General features: G+C 48.4%; 1 protein-coding gene across 3 annotated transcripts in view; it reads left to right on the forward strand.

The window, feature by feature from the left end:
• The first annotated feature begins 5,159 nt into the window (after positions 1-5,159).
• Positions 5,160-18,857, forward strand: part of BAZ2A (bromodomain adjacent to zinc finger domain 2A) — a 29,642-nt gene continuing 15,944 nt past the window's right edge. For 2 of the 3 annotated variants that reach the window (XM_052641047.1, XM_052641049.1), the window contains exons 1-4: positions 5,160-5,283; positions 15,364-15,501; positions 17,104-17,697; positions 18,567-18,752. In XM_052641047.1, coding sequence (XP_052497007.1) covers positions 15,366-15,501; positions 17,104-17,697; positions 18,567-18,752 — 916 coding nt within the window. In that variant the 5' untranslated portion in view covers positions 5,160-5,283; positions 15,364-15,365. Of the gene's footprint in view, positions 5,284-11,257; positions 11,295-15,363; positions 15,502-17,103; positions 17,698-18,566; positions 18,753-18,857 lie in introns of those variants that run through there. The other variant, XM_052641048.1, reaches the window with a different exon arrangement.

Raw genomic sequence — 18,857 nt, forward strand, 5'->3', positions numbered from 1 at the left:
GATCGTCAGCGTTGGCAAGCACCAGCCTCAGGGAAGAGCCTGGACTGCCCCTTAGGTGGGGGCTTCCCCTCCTCCCCACTCCCGCCCCTTCAACCCCGCAGTCCCTTGTGCCTCCCCATTAAGCTGCTGGGATTCAAGAAATATTTTACAGCACTCATGGGTGGCCTCCCCCTCAAAGTAAAGCCCACTTTTGGTCACGTTGGAGAATTTTTAAGGCGCCTCTCCCTCTATTTTTTCCCAGGCCTTTTTAAGTCCCTGTCTTCTTTCCTCCCCCACCCTGACCCACCACCAGGTGGGGGCTGCACTGAGCAGCTGCTTCCTGTTGCCCCAGAGGTTGCTGCAAAGGTGGCGGTGGTTGGGGGAAAACTGAACTAGAATAAAGCCGATTCTCACGGTCCCACATCAGCTTCACCAGCGCAGCTACTGGCGGCCCCCCACGTTCCAGTCACTGAGAAACACGGAGAGGCAAGACTGAGGCTGAAAGGCCTGAAAGGTCTTTGCCCTCGCGGCTTCCTGATTCCAGAAGCTTTTATACTTGGGTCGTGCCGGGGGAAGGAGGCTGCGTCTCCCCACAGCGGTAGGGCTTGAACTCCCGAGGAGTTGAACCTGTTCACCTAGTAGGGCCGCTGTGCGTTACCCTCAACAGGCTCGGCCGTGAGTTTCCTCTCGGACACCTCTATTCCTCCGGAGTCCCTGTGACTCTCACAGCCTTCCTGGTCCTCCTTTGTGAAGAGATCTCGGCCGGTGTCTCCCGGAGCGCGGGTGGAGCTATCCCAGGTCCTCCAGTTCGAACCCACCACCACCCCCCACTTCACCGCAGAAGTTTCTGTCTCTCCTTCCTGGGGATCTGTTCTCTTCCTCCATCTGGGATTCTTCCTGGTTCTGGCCCCTAGGAGACGCCACCGGCTTCCCCCTCCCCCAGCGGATTCTTCGCGACAGCCCTACCCGAGCGCTTGTCCCTACCCCAGTAGCTCCTGCCCCTTTAAGTGCTACCCCCCCCCCCCCCCCCGCCCCGCCGGCGGCCCAGGGCTGGGGGAGGAGGCGCCGCCGCCGCCCGGCTCGGCCACCTGCGCTGCCGCCACCGCCCGGCCCTGCTCCAGGTGAGGCCCGGCACCCACGTCCGGTCCCGGAGTCCCCCGGCGGGCCGCCCCTGCGGTCTCCTACCCGGGATCCGCGCTGCCGGGGACTCAGGATCTGCGGGAGCTGCCCTTCCTCTCTCCCCCGCACTATCTACTCGCCCATTTCTCCCCTGTCCTCTGCGACCGGAATCCGGAGGCTTCTCACGCCTCTCGGCCAACCTCTCCCGGGTACCCCTCCTATTCTGGACCCAGGATCTCCCCCTCCCCCGCGCCTTCCTCGCCAGAAAAATTTCCCTTGGTCTGGATTTCGCCTCCTCCCCTCTGGAACCATCGCTTTCCCACGCCATCCTAACCTCCAATGGGAGGGGGAATAACCGCCACCCCAACTCCTCTCTTTCCCCGTAGTAAGGGGGGTGGGGGTTATCGTAGCCTAGAGTCACTTTCAGGCCCTGCTCCGTTTAGCCATTCAAGCTCAACTAACTCTCACCTAAAGCTTTCCTGAATCCCTCACCCTACCTCATCTCTTCCAGACTTCGGGGGTGCGATCTCAGCACCAGCCCAGGTGGGAACGGCCCTTCTAAGCTTGGGGTGGGCCAGTGCGGCCTAAGACCGCTCTTACCCCACAGTCAGGGAATGGGGGGGTGCCACCCAGAATCTTGTGATTCTGGGCTTAAGGGGCTGTTGGGGAACAGTGGATGAAGGGCTAGGACTAAGTCTCTAAGGGTGTTGGGGGTGGTGAGGAAGGCCTGGGAAGCCCGGCCTTTTCTATTCAGATGCAAAAGAAGTCTGAGGAAATTAGGTCTTTCCCCATCCTCTTCTGAGACCAGTCTGGATAAGCTCCTTGGAGAGTTTGAAAGAAGACTGCTGAATCTGAGGGGACCATACCAATTTGGAAAGAAGAGGGATGAGTTGTGGTCCTTTTGATGGGGAGAATCTGGCCTCCCCTAAATATGGGGTGGGAGGGTGGGGGGAGGAGACTGTTTTCCATTAACCTGGAGAGGAAAGTGGGACAAGTTGGAATGGTTAACAGGTTGAAGGCTATCTCTGCACTAGACTCTATTAACATGTGAACCCTTCAGCGAGTGAGGGCGAGGTAGGTCTTTAATATTGATAAGGACCCCATCTCCATTAGAGAATTCCCCTCCGTCCAAATCCAGCTGAGACCTTAGCTCTGCCCCTTTTCTTCTTGCCCTCTCATTCCCCACTGTCCCCAGCACAACACACTCCAGAATGAAGGGACAAGGGTGTCTGGATTTGAGTCATGTTTCACAGGCTGAGAGGGAGCTGGGTAGGGATGGGGGATGAAGGAGAGGGTGGTCAGCAGTGGTGGTTGGGGTTGAATTCCAGGAGTGCCTGGACAAGGAGAGGGAGAGGCAGAGGGATGCAAACGAATCCGACGTCTCTTGCTTTCTGTCTCTTCCCCCTCTGAGCTCCAGCCATCTGGCTCCTCAGTGGTGCCATGCACTATGGCAGCTGACCCCAGTCAGGGTGGTACAGCAGGAACACAGGGAGGGTGAGAAAGGGAGAGCAGGTGCTAATTTCTCCCTCCCCACTGTCTTTATTACCCGCCCACTGGCCTGGCTTGTTAGAGGTTCAGAGTATTCTCTAGCTACTCTTCTCACAAGTTGCTGAAAAAATGACCATTTGCCCCTTCCTGTTTCTAGTAGCTTCCTAAAGAGAGATGGGGTAGGAATTGTCCACATCTGATAGGACTGAGGAATGTCTGGGGATCTAAAGGGTCAGTCTGCCCTCTGTCGTCTGGATGTGGGGGAGAAGCACAGCTGCTGTTTGGGGTGGCTTCTGGCAAGAAGGAAACACCCAGCTGTTGGCATATTGACACCCCAGCCTCATCCTTACTCAAAGAGCAAGGAAGACCTCTGATTAAAAGGGATGAGAAGGGGTCTCATTTAAGGAGGAAGGTGATTGTAGTCTTTCTGCATCAGATGGGAAAGAATGGATCCTGCCTCACTTTTCTAATCCCGAGTGGCCCTTTCCTATCCAACACCCTTCTTCCCAACGGCTCCTGGCTGGGATAGTCCTAGAGGTTGCCCTGGAGACTAGGCCTGAGGCTCGGAAGGGGTGGGGGCAGTCAGTGGGGCACAAGAGTAACCGGCTCTTCCGGAGAGGAGTGGAGCCAGCGGGTGGGTGTGTGTGGGTGTGTGGTGGGGGGGGAGGGGAGGGGGCGTGGCTTACACCCGTCTGACTGGCGCAGGCTCCTCCCCTGCTGCCCGCCTCCGACTGTCCTGCCCACTGATTGGGGGCGGGAGGTAGGAAGATTCGCCCTCATCTGCCCTGGAAAAGAAACAAGAGAAAAAGAAAAAGGATACCTAGCTCTGTCTCTTGTCCCTTTAGGAAGCCAGTTCCATGCCCTCTCTTCTTCACTTGTCTTTATTCGGGGGATGGGGGAGGCATTCCTTAGCAGAAGTTTGCTGGATCCTTGCTTTCACCAGAAGAAAGAACCCTCCCTCTACCCTGAGTATGATCCCTATTTACCCAGAGACTTGAGGTTAGTAGGCTGTTAGGGGTCTTGATTTTTTATTCAAGGTGACCCTATAAATCTGTTATTGAGTCGTGGAGGAGAAAAGGATTTTGATTTCTGTCTGCTCCTTCCCACTGGCAACCTATTTTTTTCAGGAGGAGAGACATCCTCCTAACCCTCCTCAGCCTGTCTCTGGCCTACACACTTTGAGCTTTGCTGAAGCTCACTTCCTTCTTAGCTTTTCTGAGCCATTTGTTTGTTGTGGTGAATGAAGTCTGTCAAAACTCAGGAAGAACTCACTTCTCTGTGGAGTAAGAAAATCCAATCTAGACTGATGGATTTGGTCCTGCGTTACTCTGGTCCCACCCCGTTTTCAGATCTTTCTCCCCAGACTCCCAGAGGAAAAAAGTATTTGTTGACACCCGAAACCTGCCGGAGTTTCATCATCCGCACTCTGAAACTGTTCCTCTTCCAGAGAATTCAGCCTGAGTTTTGCACAGTTAGGCAGTTGTTTGTAGAACTGCATTGCAATGAATTGAATAGGAATTATCTTGATGCCTGCAAAGTCTGTTGAGTTGCAAGGGGAAAAAAAACCTGGTTTCTGGTCACATTTTATCCACTGTTTGACCTTGAACGAGTTGGTTACTGTCTTCGGGCCATAATTTCTTCATCTAACCAGAGAAGATTGAACTAGAAATTCTCTAAATTCTAACATCACATATGACACTGTTCTCCACTCTGGGCCTCTGCAATAGACATTTTAGGTGATAGCTAATCTCTTAGTCCTCTGCTAGATTTTTCCTTCCTCTTCTCAGAAGTTTTCAAATATAGTGCTATCAGAAAAAGTACTGGAACTATCTTAAAAGTGGTGATTTGGGGCACCTTATTTGCTGGTCAGTTTTCCTGTTCCTCCCCTGTCCCTCTGACCAGATTTACGCTAGACTCTGGCCTTCCCTTTCTTGTCTCAAGGTTCCTTTTCTTACCCACAGGAATCTTCCTGACCCTCAGGGTCCTGCTAATGTCGCCGGGAAACTGGTGATCCAGGCAGGAACGGGCTGCCATCCACGGGACAGGTGAGTGGGCAGCAGATGGAGCTTGCCTTCTTCCACCTCTTTACCAGGATTGAATTTTTCCTAACCTTTCCGCTTCTGCACTTCCACTTTTCCACTACTTATCATGGGAAATAGCTGCCCGAGAAACGATCTCCCTCTCCTATCTCCCACCCCGCCCCCCCTTAGGGGACTGGCACATGTCTTGGTCCTAGAAATTTGGTGTAGTCTTTGAGGTTAACCGTGGGTTTAGGGCATGCCTTTCAGTTTGCTCAACGTGATGCGGGACTACCGCCCACAGTGGAACAGTGCAGAGGTAGCTCACCGGTAAGCTAGGGTGACGCCGCGGCGCTAGGACCCAGATCCGGGTCAGGGAGCCGGGATGCCCCGGCGCTAGGACCCGGCATGCCCCGGCGCTAGGACCCGGCGGCGAAAGGCGGCTCTCCTGCGGCCGCAGCTTCCCCGCCCCCTCCGGCTTCGGCTCACTCCTCCCCCGCCGGCCATGTTGGCTCCGCTCGGGCCCCGCGGTTGAGCCGCGTCCCCCTCCCCCCTCCCGGACCCCAGACCCCCTCCCCCGCGTTCCCCTCCCCTCCTGGCGCCCGGAGCGCGGCCATGTGAACCGCCCGTCCCCCGGGGAGAGACAAGCCCCGAGCCTGGCTGGACGCCGCCGCCTCAGGTCTGTTGGGTCTGTGGCTGGGGGCCTGAGGGGAGGGAGCCCCGCTTTCATCCGAGGTTTCCCTCAGGGGACGGAGGCTCTGGAACCGCCTACAGCCTTGCGGGGAAGTACGGGGGGAGAGACGCCGACTTTCTAGTTAGGACCCAGCCCTGGGCGGGGGTCTTTTCGCCCAGGGGGCTGGAAGGAGAAGGCGGCTGGCCGGCCTGCTGTAGACCCGGGATGGGGCGGCGGGGGCGGGTGCGAGAGGAGCTGTGGAGGCTCCCGGCGACGGCGGCGGCTGCGAGGAGGAGGCGGAGAAGCCTCCTGGCTGGTGGAGATGACTCCTGTGGGGGACTCAGGGTGGAATCCCCGGGAGGGGCTCCACCTCTTCAGAAGGGGTGGGGATTGCCCGAGTGCGAAGGGTAGGTGAGGGGGTTCCCTGGACGGGTTTCACACTCCGTTTGTGGGGGTTGGGGCGTTTTGGCAACGGTGAGTGGAGGTTAAAGGGCTTTCCAGGGGTCTCGGGGTGTCTCCTTGGCGGAGTAGGGGGTGGGGTGCACGTTCTCTTGAGCTTGGCGAGCAGGAGCGAGCCCTGCTGGAGTGAAGCTGTGCTTGGCTTGGGGCCCTCGAGTCCAGGGAGAATCCCCCACTCCAAGGATGGGGGTTGGTAGGGCCGGTGCTGAGGCGTCCGGATTTGAGCTGGGCTTAGGGGCCGGAGGGAAGAATAAAGAGGGAACCCTTAACAAGCGGGATCCCTCTCTAAGGGGATCCCCATTTCCATGGCAGAAAAGATGATCCTGCATCATCCCTTTCTTTCCTGAGGTCCCCAGTTTTCAGGGGAAGGCAGTGCCATCAGCAGTCATCCTTTGTAGGATTTGTTGGAGTGAGAGATTTGCATCCTTCGGGGGGCGATGCGGGGGGATAGCTTCCACCTCCATCTGTACACAAACAGCCCCTCCCCCAAGCCTCCCGCAGGAAGTGGCCGGGAAATGGCAGCTGTGCGTTTGCTGCTGCGTCTCTTGTTGTTTTGAAATGTCCATTTTAATCAGATTTGGTTTCGTTTTCTGAGGCCTTCAGGCAAGCTTGGATCCTGTCAACCATGTGGTCTGAGAGTCCTTTCGTTCGACTTTTTTTTTTTAGTAAACTTAATTTGTCAACTGAAAGTAGTCACTGCGGTTGCCTCACTGATCCCAATCCCTCCTCCAAAGCATCTCTGTCTCCTTGTCTGGATTTTTTTCTCCTGAGCTAGAGGTCATAGAAAATCAAACTCACTCATTCACCAGCAGGGCTACACTTTCAGTACAGGTGATGCAAATTCCCTGAGTGTAAAGAGCAGCCAGGAAGACTTGGGATCTTTTGTGGCATGAGAGTGGCTTTTGGGGATCTTGATTTATATGTGTATATGAATATTAAATATATTCTTACATATGACAGTTGCTGTATTGCAGACCAGTTGAGCAGGTGAGCTTGTGAAGAAGTTAATTCTGAGATGTGGAAGAAGAGGAGAGAAGAGGGAAGATTTAAATCAGTGGGATTTGTGTGTTGGGGTAGGACTGATTTGCAGAGTGAGGGTGGTGGGCTTGTTCCTCAGTGGTAATTCTAGCCTAAGAAAAAGTCCCTGTTGGAAGCCTGCTAGTTAACATAGGGGATGGTTTACCTTCTGCAGAAACAACTCATTAGGGGAGTGAGTTATCATATGACTTACACTTCAGTTCATAAAAGACATATTCTCTCTTATTACCATTCATGGAGAGTGGTAACCTTTTCCCCTGTTCTATGCAAAGTCATGTGTCTATGCAAAGATTTTCTCTTTCTCCCACCTGATAATCCCAGGAGATTTTTATTGCAGTGTACAGTGATGGACTCTGTACTATGCCCCCAGGCACTTAGTTAGACCCTGGGTTTGGTTTGAGGTGAGTTGGCCACGGGATTGTATGTTTTGAGAAATGGAAGTATTGAGATCATTTGAACTACCCTGAAGATGGCTTAAGCCTAACATTTAAATAATCTTTTCAGTATTTTCCACCTGAATTGTAGATTCTTAGATTAAAGGTCCAGGATAGGACCTGGTAGACATATATGATGATGTGACAGCAGCATCATCAGTGTTAGGATAGCAGCACTGCTCTTTTTCCTGGTTGTTGGAGTTGATATTCTGGAACAGTAAAAACAAGTTCAGTGTCACTGTCCTTTTTCTTGCCCCTCTGCTTGACTGGTTGGCTTTTGAGTTGCTTTCTGACAGGGTTGACTTGACACTGATTTTTAAGTTCCCCTTTCTTCAACCTTTGTTTACCTAGATTGGGGCCTGACAGAATAGTAAATTGATTTTCCCTGCTGGAAATTAAAACAATGAAGGAAGAAGAAAGACTACTCCTGTTTCTTTGGACTCTGTAAGAGAAGTTGATTTTTGAGATAGCTATGGCTTCGTTCGATACATGATTGATCGGAAAGCTGGATGAAGTAAAGCTTTCATGGCCTTTTTGTAAAATGGATGTATTTTTCTCTCAGAAGTGGATTTCTGAATATTGACTTTTTTTTTCTTAAGCCTCTCTGTAGAGGAGAAAATTTGAGGTGTATAGAGAACTATGTGGGCCAACCTTAGTGTCAGTCAGAAATCTAGAATGCCCCGTGAGTCTCATCTTGCAGTCTTGTGGTTCTGGAATCGGGTGTTGCCAAGGGAGAAGCAAAGGTTGTTAGGGTTACTGTGTCTTGCTCCTGTTGACCTTTCTTCTCACCTCTGAAGAGGTCTGCTATATTCTTTTACTAAAATAGTTAAAATAGTGTGGAAGTTATTCCAATAACTGGAATGCTGCTCAGTCTTGTGTGAGATGTGTACAGTGAGGCAGTAATGCCAGAAATTTTATTTCCTATGACATAGAGTGACTTATAAAACTCTTGAGGATTTTGTGGGGCAAGTAATCTTCTGGATTTGTTTCTTAGGATATGAATGTTCTCATATACCTCATAGCCCAAGATTATACTTTCTCAGCATTGTTGCACATGGGTCAGAGGGACCATTTTTCACCACCTTGTTGTTTTTTCATAATTCTGATTTATAAAATTATAAATTTATAAAACCTGCCTCAGTAAACGGGGTCTTTACCGTGCCTTCTCAGCTCAGTTTTTTTTTTTTTTTTTTTTTGAGGAGGAGGGTAATATATTTTTGAAGAAAGGGGTGAAGTCTGACTGTTAGACCTGAAATTGAGAAGCAGAGCTTGAAAGGGAAATAACCTTGTTATAGCCTCCGGAGTGTAGCTTTTAATGTCCTTCAATTTTAAAGGCATTTCCAGTTCTCTGGTGAAGTGACCAGAGCAGAGGCAGAAAACCTAGCCTAGATTGTTGGTATGTGGTTCCGTTATTCAGTCACCAAATATTTTAAAACCTGCTATTTACCTTGAGTGTTCAGTTCAGTCATGCTTCCCTGTTTCTAGGCCTCATTTTCTGCATGAGACATCTGTCTAAAATATGTCAAAATTTGGGACCTTTCTTCCCTCTAGGAGAGTTACCTCTATGAACAATGAAACTGAATTTTTTGTGTTCCTACTATTTTCTGAGAATGGTAGGAGCAAAAAACCATATTCTATATTGGATGAGTAAATTGATAGTGACAGAAAAGATAGATTTATTCATCCATTTGCTTAATCTACAGGTTCAACAAATACTTCCTTTCATTTTTTTATGTACTTAGCACTGAATTAAGTGCTGGAGATATAATGGTGGAGCTAGTACCTGGTTGGTGCTGTAGAACCTACATGTGTGCTCAGTCGCTCAGTCTTGTCTGATTCTTTGTGAGCCCATGGACCGTAGCCCGCCGGGCTCTTCAAGTTCATGGAGTTTTCCATGCAATAGTGGAGTGAGTTGCCATTTCCTACTCCAGGGGAACTTCCCAACCCAGAGATTGAACCCATGACAAACTCTTGAACTGGCAGGTGGGTTCTTTACCACTGCGCCACCTGGGCCCCCTAGAACCTACAAGTATAGAAGAAATAAGAACAGAGAACAATCATCTTTGTGTTCTGTGCAGCTTGGACATGGCAGTTGTCTTTGAATTGCTTTCCTTAGTATAATAATCTTCTTTCTTTCATCATCTTCTTTCTGCCTCGCTGTCCTGACTAGGAAAGGGAGGTTAAGGAAACGACATTATGAGAGAATGAGCCTCAGTCAGTATGGCTATAGTCTGAGTCAGCGTTCCAAGGGAAGTCAGTTTCCAGTGCTGTCTAAATGGGCTATCCTGACAGGAGAAGAAGGCATGTTGATTTTGTGGCTTGACACTTGGAACTCTGTTGGTGGAGGAAGACAGCCTAGCTAGGGAAGGGGTTTTTAGATTTGAAAGGCAAAGCATCCTTGTTTGCAGCATCAGGCACTGGGAATAGTGAGAACTTTTGGATCTTCCCCAGAGAATAGGATAAGAATGGGAAATGAGGCCGCTTTTGTATTATAGCAGAGTTTTTCAACCTTGAGCAAGAGCCAAATAATCCTTTGTTGTGGTAGGTTGTCTTGTGTATTACATGATCATTAGGAGCATCCCCAATGTCGATTTCTTAGATAACAGTAGCATATAGCTTTCTACATAACTAAATGTCCCCTGGTTGGGAACCACTGTATTAGAATATGGTGGGTGAATCCAGAGATGTTCACTGTTCAGAAATATCATAACATGCACCATTACAAATCTAAAATGTAGTAATATGATTTATTTACTATACTGCAAGATTTATGTTCACTGTTTAGTAAAGACAGGTGTTTGAAATCTCTTCCTAGGCCCCCATATTAGAAATTTCTCTGGAATTTTTGCATTCTGTATGGGAAGAAGGAAGCAAGAAGCTGCAGGCATTGCTCAGGGGTCCAGCTGGATGGTGTTGATGTGTCTTGTTTGCGGGTAGGTAGCCTCAGAGGTCTGAGTGTTGGTGTTGGTCAGGGCACCTGCAACAGTGTTGAAATTTGCAGTGTTTCAATACTTTGTGCATTGTCAGTCTTTTTCTGTTAAAGCCGTGTCACAGGTCCACAGAATAGTACCTCTTCAGTTGCAACTGAGAGAAAGAGCAGGCTGTTTGGCCATGTGGCAAGAGCTTTACTGCCTCAAGCTTAAGGGGCAGTGTCCCTCGCTTAACTCTTATAAATGAAGCTTAAAGGCTCTTAAGAGATCCATTTACATACTACTGGGACTGGGCTGGGTGCTGGCCTGATTGTACTTCCTGGTCAGGAGAGATGTCTACTATTCTGGGGGTTGGGCACTAACTGATTTCCTTTTTTCATTTGGCCAAAATCCTGTTAGTTCAAAGGGAGACACTCTCCTTTGCTTTACTGTTCTCATTAGCTCTAGATGGGAAGACATGATTTACCTTCAGGCCTTATCTTGAAAATCATCTTGGGTAGAAAGGTTAAAATAAAATACCTCTGATTTTATTGCTGAGAGGAGCTGCCCACATTTTCTTTGCATTCCTGTACTGTGATGCCATATTTAAGTGACATCTGAAATTAAAAGGCGCTTGCTCCTTGGAAGAAAAGCTATGACAAACCTAGACAGCATATTAAAAAGCAGAGACATCACTTTGCTGACATACAGGCCCATATAGTCAAAGCTCTGGTTTTTCCGGTAGTCGTGTACGGATGTGAGAGTTGGACCGTAAAGAAGGCCGAGCAGCGAAGAATTGATGCTTTTGAATTGTGGTACTGGAGAAGACTCTTGAGAGTCCTTTGGATAGCACAGAGATCAAACCAGTCAATCCTAAAGAAAATCAACCCTGAGTATTCATTGGAAGGACTGATGCTGAGGGTGAAACTCCAAAACTTTGGCCACCTGATGCAAAGAGCCAACTCATTGGAAAAGACCCTGATGCTGGGAAAGATTGAAGGCAGAAGGAGAAGCAGGTGACAGAGGATGAGATGGTTGGATGGCATCACCAACTCAATGGACATGAATTTGAACAAACTCTGGGAGATAGTGAAGGACAGGGAAGCCTGGCATGCTGCAGTCCATGGGGTTGCAAAGAGTTGGACACGATTGCACGACTGAACATCAAAAGTATACAGTGAGTCTGGCTGGGAGGATCATTCCTGCTTTTGTAATATCTCTCATAGTAGTAAAATAGTAATGGTTTTAAAGTAACTTGTCAAGGTCACACAGCTAGTGGTAGTAGAGCTGGAATTAGTACTTAGAGCCCACTGTTGTTCCACTGATCTCACTGCACAGCACAGAGTATTTTATGTTTCTAGGAAGCTTCTTATAAATGAAGTGATTGTGGTACTGGTGACCCCTCAGTAGAGGCTACTGGGAAACAGACCTCAGGCACTAGGTAACTTCTCATCCCTTTTACTTATCTGATTTCTGTAAGGCATCCATTTATGCTGTTGCTGCTGTTGCTGCTGCTGCTACGTCGCTTTAGTCGTGTCCAACTCTGTGCGACCTCATAGATGGCAGCCCACTAGGCTCCTCTGTCCCTGGGATTCTCCAGGCAAGAACACTGGAGTGGGTTGCCATTTCCTTCTCCAATGCATGCATGCATGCTAAGTCACTGCAGTCCTGTCTGACTGTGCAACCCCGTGGACAGCAGCCCACCAGGCTCCTTTGTCCACGGGATTCTCTAGGCAAGAATACTGGAGTGGGTTGGCATTTCTTTCTCCCCATTTATGCTTATTAGTATATAATTGGTGAGACAGGAAATGGTATACTGTCCCAGACTAGCAGAGATGAAAAAGCCACTAGTTTCCTCATGGATTCAAACAGAAAAAGGACAACTAACTGTGGCCTGCCATTGAGTGGGAGAATATAGTCCAGCGGATATAGGAGAGAAGATGTGTGTCTCACACACCCCAGCAGATATGTGGCTGTGCATAAAACTGGAGGAGTGGAGAGGTGGAGATCAGATGAGACTGGCTCTCATCTGATTATCAAGCATAGCATTTCTAGACTTGTGTAATGATTTATTGAATATCCTCTCTGTGATGTAAGTTTGCTTATAGCTTTGCTTATTATTATTTTGGCTGTACTGCCTGGCTTGAGGGATCTTAGTTCCCCGATCAGGGATTGAACCCAGGCCCCAGTAGTGACAGTGCCGAGTCCAAACCACTAGACCACCAGGGAATTCCCTATGATGTACGCTTTCCCAGGTGGCTCAGAACCTGCCTGCCAATGCAGGAGATGTGGGTTTGATCCCTGGGAAAATCCCTGGAGAAGGAAATGGTAATCTAGTCCAGTATTTCTGCCTGGGAAATCCCCTGAACAGAGGCGCCTGGTGTGCTATAGTCTACGGGATCGACAATCCATGGGGTCCCAAAGAGTTGGACATGACTTAGTGACTGAGCATGCATGCAACCTAGGAGATAGAGGATGAACTTTTCTTCCTTAATGTCTTTCATTTCGGAAGGATCACTATTTTCATAATGCTTTTTATCAGACCGTTAGTGCTGAGGAGTGGCCTTTAACTATAGGGAAATCTTGGAGGGCCCTGAGGTCTTCTCTGTAGAGACCCAGTGTCTTCATTGATGCCTAGCAAGTTTGGATCTGCTGCTTATTTTAGAATGAAGATAGGAAATCCTATATGGAAAATAAGTTTATCCTAAAAACTTTTCTTCCCTTAAATTGACAAAATACAGAGTGGCTTTTATTTTTCAAATTCTAGTTAAAATTGATGAAGGTGGAGACAATTACAGTATTAAGCATGGAAAATCTTATAGCTATCATACCATAGGCTATACTGGGTTTTTGTTTCATGCTCAGGTTCTTAGGTTCACTTAAAGGTGGCCAGTTTGCATTATCTAGCATGTTCAAGAATATGATTCTTACAAACCTTGGGCAGTGGTCTTATATATTCTTAACTAATTTATTCATTCTTTATAAAGCTTTACTTCTAGTTTTTTTGTTTTATTTTTTTAAGAAGTTATTAAAAAAAAAAAAACACCTAGGGGGCTTCCCTGGTGGTCCAGTGGTTAAGACTCTGTGCTCCCAGATTTGATCCCTAATCAGGGAACTAGATCCCACATGCACAACTGAATAAAAACAAAACAAAAAATGTAACCTAGGACTTCCCAGGTGGCGCAGTGGATAAGATTCTGTCTGCCAGTGCAGAGGACATGGGTTTAGTCCTGGTCCAGGAAGATTCCACATGGTGCAGAGCAACTAAGCCTGAATGCCACAATTACTGAAATCTGCGTGCTCTAGGGCCTGCAACAAAGAGTAGCCCCCACTCTCCGCAACTAGGGAAAGCCTTCTCGCACCAACGAAGACCCAGCACAGCCATAAATAAATAAAATTATATATTAAAAACCCCCACATAACCTAGGTCTGCTTATTATTTCATCTTGGGAGCTTGATAAATCTTTCTATCTGAATTCTTCTGTCCTTTTTCAAAATGTAGTAACCAGAGGAGTTGCTTTTTCTGTATCACAACAGATCATGTCTCTCACATGTCAAATTAGTATGTGCTAAGAATCTGATTGATGTGTCAGACTTTGCCAATAATCCTAGCTTCTGTTTCCTTTCTTTTTCTCTTTGCTCTATCAAAGGTAAATTTATTCTTAAAAAAAAAAAATTTTTTTTTTATTTTTTATAAAGATCTATTTATTTTTGGCTACACTGGGTCTTAGCTGCCACACACTGACTTTGTTCAGTTGCAGCGAGTGGGGCTAGTCGTTGTAGTGTGTGGGCTTCTCACTGTGGTGGCTGCTCTTGTGGAGCACAGACTCTGGGGCAGTCACACTCAGTAGTTGGGGGGCATGGGCCAAGTTGCTCCACTGCATGTGGGTTCTTCCTAGACCAGGGACCAAACCCGTGTCCCCTGCATTGGCAGGCAGATCGTTAACCACTAGGCCACCAGGGAAGTTCCTCAAAATACTTTTATTTATTTATTTATTTTTGGCTGTGCTGGGTCTTTGTTGCTGCGAGGGCTTTTCTGTAGTTTTGTACATAGGGGGCTACTCTGTAGTTGCAGTGTGCGGGCTTCTCATTTTGGTGCACAGGCTCTAGGGTTCGTGGGTTTCAGTAATTTTGGCTCCCTGGCTCCAGAGCACAGGCTCAATAGTTGTGGCGCATGAACTTAGTTGCTGTGTGGCATGTGAGTTCTTCCTGGACCAGGGATTGAACCCATCTCTCCCACAGTGACAGGCGGGTTCTTTACCACTGAGCCACCAGGGAAGCGCCAAAGATAAATTTATTCTGATCATCATTCCTACTAGTATATCACCTCATATTCAGTAGAGGGTAAAGAACTTTTTAACCATATTTCTCCCCAATGAGCCACTGCATTTTACAGTTTAAGTACCTAGCAGTTCTCTCAGTGACCCTTTACATTTAAGCCACAAAACCAAAACATGGGGAAGTAGTCATAACAAAATACTGTTCTTTAGGGCACTGTTATTTAATCAGTTTTCCAGCTTTGACACTTCTCAGAGCTTTGTTCTTGAGAGCGTAGGATTTCCCATGAAAAAGGAGTAGAAGTGTTACTTGATGATTCGAGTTTTGCCATTATGATCAGCTTTCCTGAAATATGTGCTTTTCAAATTCCTTTACTCAGGTAACTATACTGTCTTCTGATGTCTGAGGCTATAGATAGGATAACATGAAAATTAACTCAACTATAATAATAAAACATGATATGTATTAAATATACTTTTTCTGCCAACATGTCCATGCTTTCCTGTCAAAAGATGGCTTTGGGAACCTTCTGTAGACCCTGAGAATGGGACTCTGACCTTAATTGAGGGGGAGAAAAAAGGATGGAGAATGTTAAATATTACGATTGAGGGCTAATATCTAACACAGAGGGCTAACCTGGGCTGGGAGTTAAAAGGGTGGAGCTTATACTGGGGAAAGACTCCTCCAGGCAGCTATTTTGGTTTTTCTCCCTAACGCTTTGTATCTCTACAAGGCTGATATTTTTAAAAAATACTTTGTATAGGGTCATTGCCCAGATTAGGAGTATATTTCCTCTTCTCTTTTCTTTTTCCTCAACCCACTTTCTCCCCACCACTCTGCCCTGTCCAGTACTTACGTAGAAGGGTAAGCAAAGTAGGTGGAAGGGTGGGGGCATTCTAGAATATTTCAGGTGACATAACCTTGTTTAACCGCCAGTATTTTTTTCCCCTTTCTCTCCCCTCCTACAGAAATGGAGGCAAACGACCATTTTAACTTTACTGGCCTTCCCCCTGCACCTGCTGCCTCAGGACTGAAACCCTCTCCCTCCTCAGGGGAGGGGCTCTACACTAACGGGTCTCCCATGAACTTCCCCCAGCAAGGGAAAAGTGAGTGTGAGGGCCATGTGGCCTGGGAGGGAGTGGGCTTCATTTCTTTAGAGTAGATTGATGGGATCAGTGGGCTCGCCTCTGGGTTGGCTATTTCACAACAGCTCTCTTTTATGTCAGGTGGGAAGGGAGGAAGTGAATCCTCAGAACTCCAGCTGCTGGAGAGAAATCGAGCTTCTTAGAGCAAGTTCTAGGGGGGTTTGGAAGAAACACTGTTAGTTTTAAGGTTGGAAGAGATTAGAAAAATATACTGGCCTTTTCATATTAGCTTGTTCTTCTGTTAGCCCTGTTCCCTGGCTACTGCCCCAAAGTGGTGAGGTGGCTACTGCTTCTGATAACCAGGTTGCACTCATGAGAAAGAGATAAAGGGCCAGTCCTCTGAGAAACTGTTTATAGAGATTGGAGTAGCCGCCCCAGGACTGGAGGTAGAGGGGTTGGGTGAGGATTGGGATTTGTCTGCCTTTTACTTTGTGCAGCGGAGAAGAGGGCAGATGCTTGAAGTGCCTGTGCCACTTCCTGTCCTTGTGGATAGAAGAGAGGGACAGTGAGAGTTTTAAGTTTACCTACTTCCCCAGAGAGAAACATCTGTAATTCCAGACGGAAGTGCTGCTGCCAGGATCAGGTCTTTCCCTGGATTTGGCCTATCAGTTGCTCTCTGCAGTGGCTCTGCCAAGTACCTCTCTACTCTTGCCTTGGTTTCAGTCAGGTACTTTTATCCTTAGAAGCAGGGGGAGCTCAAATGCTTCCCTCCTTCCTTGCTGCAGAAAAATACTGCCCCAGGCTTATGCTTAACCACCACTCCCTCCTGAATTCAAGAGGGTTGCAGATAGATAGAAACTCCCTCACACCCCCACCTCCCCTGAAGCTTCCTTAGTATTTTGGTTTCTTTTATTTGATTGCCCTGCAGTCCAGAGGCTGCCACGGGTGTGAAAGGTGAAGTCTGCAGTACTGGTCATGCAGAGATTCCCCTCGGTGCCTATTACCCTGTGGGGTTCAGTGCCTATGGGGAGGGGCCAAGTCCAGTCTCCTCTGAGCTGGGATCTTGCTGCTGTGGTGACTGCAGATTCTATTCTTAGCCCAGCACAAAGTGCTGGATCTGCATGTGCCAGTGAGGTGGAGGCTGTCCCTTCTGGTGCCACCGTGGGGCCAAACAGGCACTGGGAAAGGCAGGGGGGCGGGGGAAGGGAAATGGAGGAGTCAGTCATGCCACTCCAAGGGAAGAATTCCTCCAGGGAATGAGGGTGGGGAAGAATACAAGTCACTGTAGAGATTCTGCAAACAGTTTCATTTAGAAAAGAAAAAAAAATTAAAAAGCCCTGAGCGTCAGCAGCAGCCATCTCCCTGCTGGTCGTTTCTGTAGTAGGCCGGGAGAGTTCCTCAACCCCCTACTCAGCAGCCTCAGCCGCAGTTGCTAAGCTTAACATCCAGGAGCATCTGGGTTTGGTGTTCCCTGGAGACCAAAAAAACTGTAAATATAGTAGAGGGGGAATCTCGCACCCCTTCACCTTTACTTTTTCTAGTCAGTGCTATTCCTTTAGTAGAATTAGTATTGTTACTTGCATACAAATCTGAAACTGACCCTTTTCCCTCCTTCTCTGCCAGGTTTGAATGGGGATGTGAATGTTAATGGCTTATCTACTGTATCTCACACTACTACTTCAGGGATTTTGAACTCTGCTCCCCACTCCTCCAGCACCTCACACCTCCATCACCCCAACGTGGCCTACGACTGTCTCTGGAACTACTCACAGTACCCATCTGCCAATCCTGGCAACAACCTCAAGGACCCACCCCTTCTCTCCCAGTTCTCGGGGGGACAGTACCCACTCAATGGCATCCTTGGGGGCAGCCGGCAACCTTCATCCCCAAGTCACAACACTAACCTTCGGGCTGGGAGCCAAGAGTTCTGGGCCAACGGTACCCAGAGTCCCATGGGGCTTAACTTCGATTCACAGGAACTCTATGATTCCTTTCCCGACCAGAATTTTGAGGTGATGCCCAATGGACCCCCTAGTTTTTTCACCTCCCCACAGACTTCTCCTATGTTGGGGTCCAGCATCCAGACCTTTGCACCCTCCCAGGAGGTGGGCAGTGGTGTCCATCCTGGTGCAGCAGCAGAAAAGGCACTGACTTCCGCTGTGACAGAGAACGGTGCTGGCTTAGTGGGCAGCCTGGAGCTGGAGGAAGAGCAGCCAGGTATACTCATGTGGGCCCATGAGCTGGGTGGGAGAGGGAAAATGGGGCTGTGGGGGGCAGTGGCTTTTTGAGGTGAGGAAAACTTGTCTTTCCAGCTCTCTGCAGTGGAGGCTGATTTGCATGTTGGTGATTAGCAGAGCCAAGTGGCTGGTGTTTTTGTGGCAGCAGCACCAGCTCGAGAGTGGGAGTGCAAATTATTTCAAGCTCATGCAGAGCTGCTGGCCTGGAGAGGGCAGGTGGGCGAGCCCGAAACAGCCCCAACAGACACCCTGCATCAATAAAGGCTTCTTCTAAGATATAGGAAGGGGTTGGAGCATCAGCAAGAGGCAAAGAGGCCAGTTTGATTTGACTGTGGCAGAGCCAGACTGGCCGCTGAAGTGGGCTGAGCCCTAAGTAGTGATTGGCACATGAAGGAGGGAAGGAACAGGCAGAGCATGCCATTGCTTGTCTACTCAGTCTCCTTTCTTTTTTGTTGTTCTTAGCATTGGTACATGTGCAGTCTCTCTCATCTTTTCCCTCAGAATATAATTTGCTATTGATTGCAAGCACAAGGGATGACCACCCTGTAAAGTCACAGGATGTTTTCTCTTAACACCTGTTCCCACTGGATGGGGGAAAATAGCTGAAAACACCATGGGTTCTTGTCTCAGACCCCACTCTTCTTTTCCCTTTTTATCTGCTGTAAGATCTTACTCACACATCTTTGTTTAATCAAAGTTCTTGATATTTTCGGTACCCAACGTAGAGCTGGCACCCATAAATGTTGAAAGAATGATCATCCGTCCCTCTAGCAAAGATTGCCTACAATTCCTGACTGAACCCGTTGAAGGCACTGACTTTGACTTTTGCCCTCTCCTGGGGTATCCTAGAACTAAAGATGTGTGGCTACAACGGCTCCGTCCCTTCTGTGGAATCATTACACCAGGAGGTCTCAGTCTTGGTCCCTGATCCCACAGTGAGCTGCTTAGATGATCCTTCGCATCTTCCTGATCAACTGGAAGACACTCCAATCCTCAGTGAAGTCTCTCTTGAGCCCTTCAACACTCTGGCACCGGGTAGGCTTGGAGATTGACTCCCTTCAACATATCCATGCAGAGGGTAACTGACTTATACCACCTAGAAGAGATAGTAAGCCAGGGAAAGTATTTGGGAATTTGGGC

Source organism: Budorcas taxicolor, chromosome 5 (genome assembly GCF_023091745.1).
Source record: "Budorcas taxicolor isolate Tak-1 chromosome 5, Takin1.1, whole genome shotgun sequence".
NCBI lineage: Eukaryota > Metazoa > Chordata > Mammalia > Artiodactyla > Bovidae > Budorcas > Budorcas taxicolor.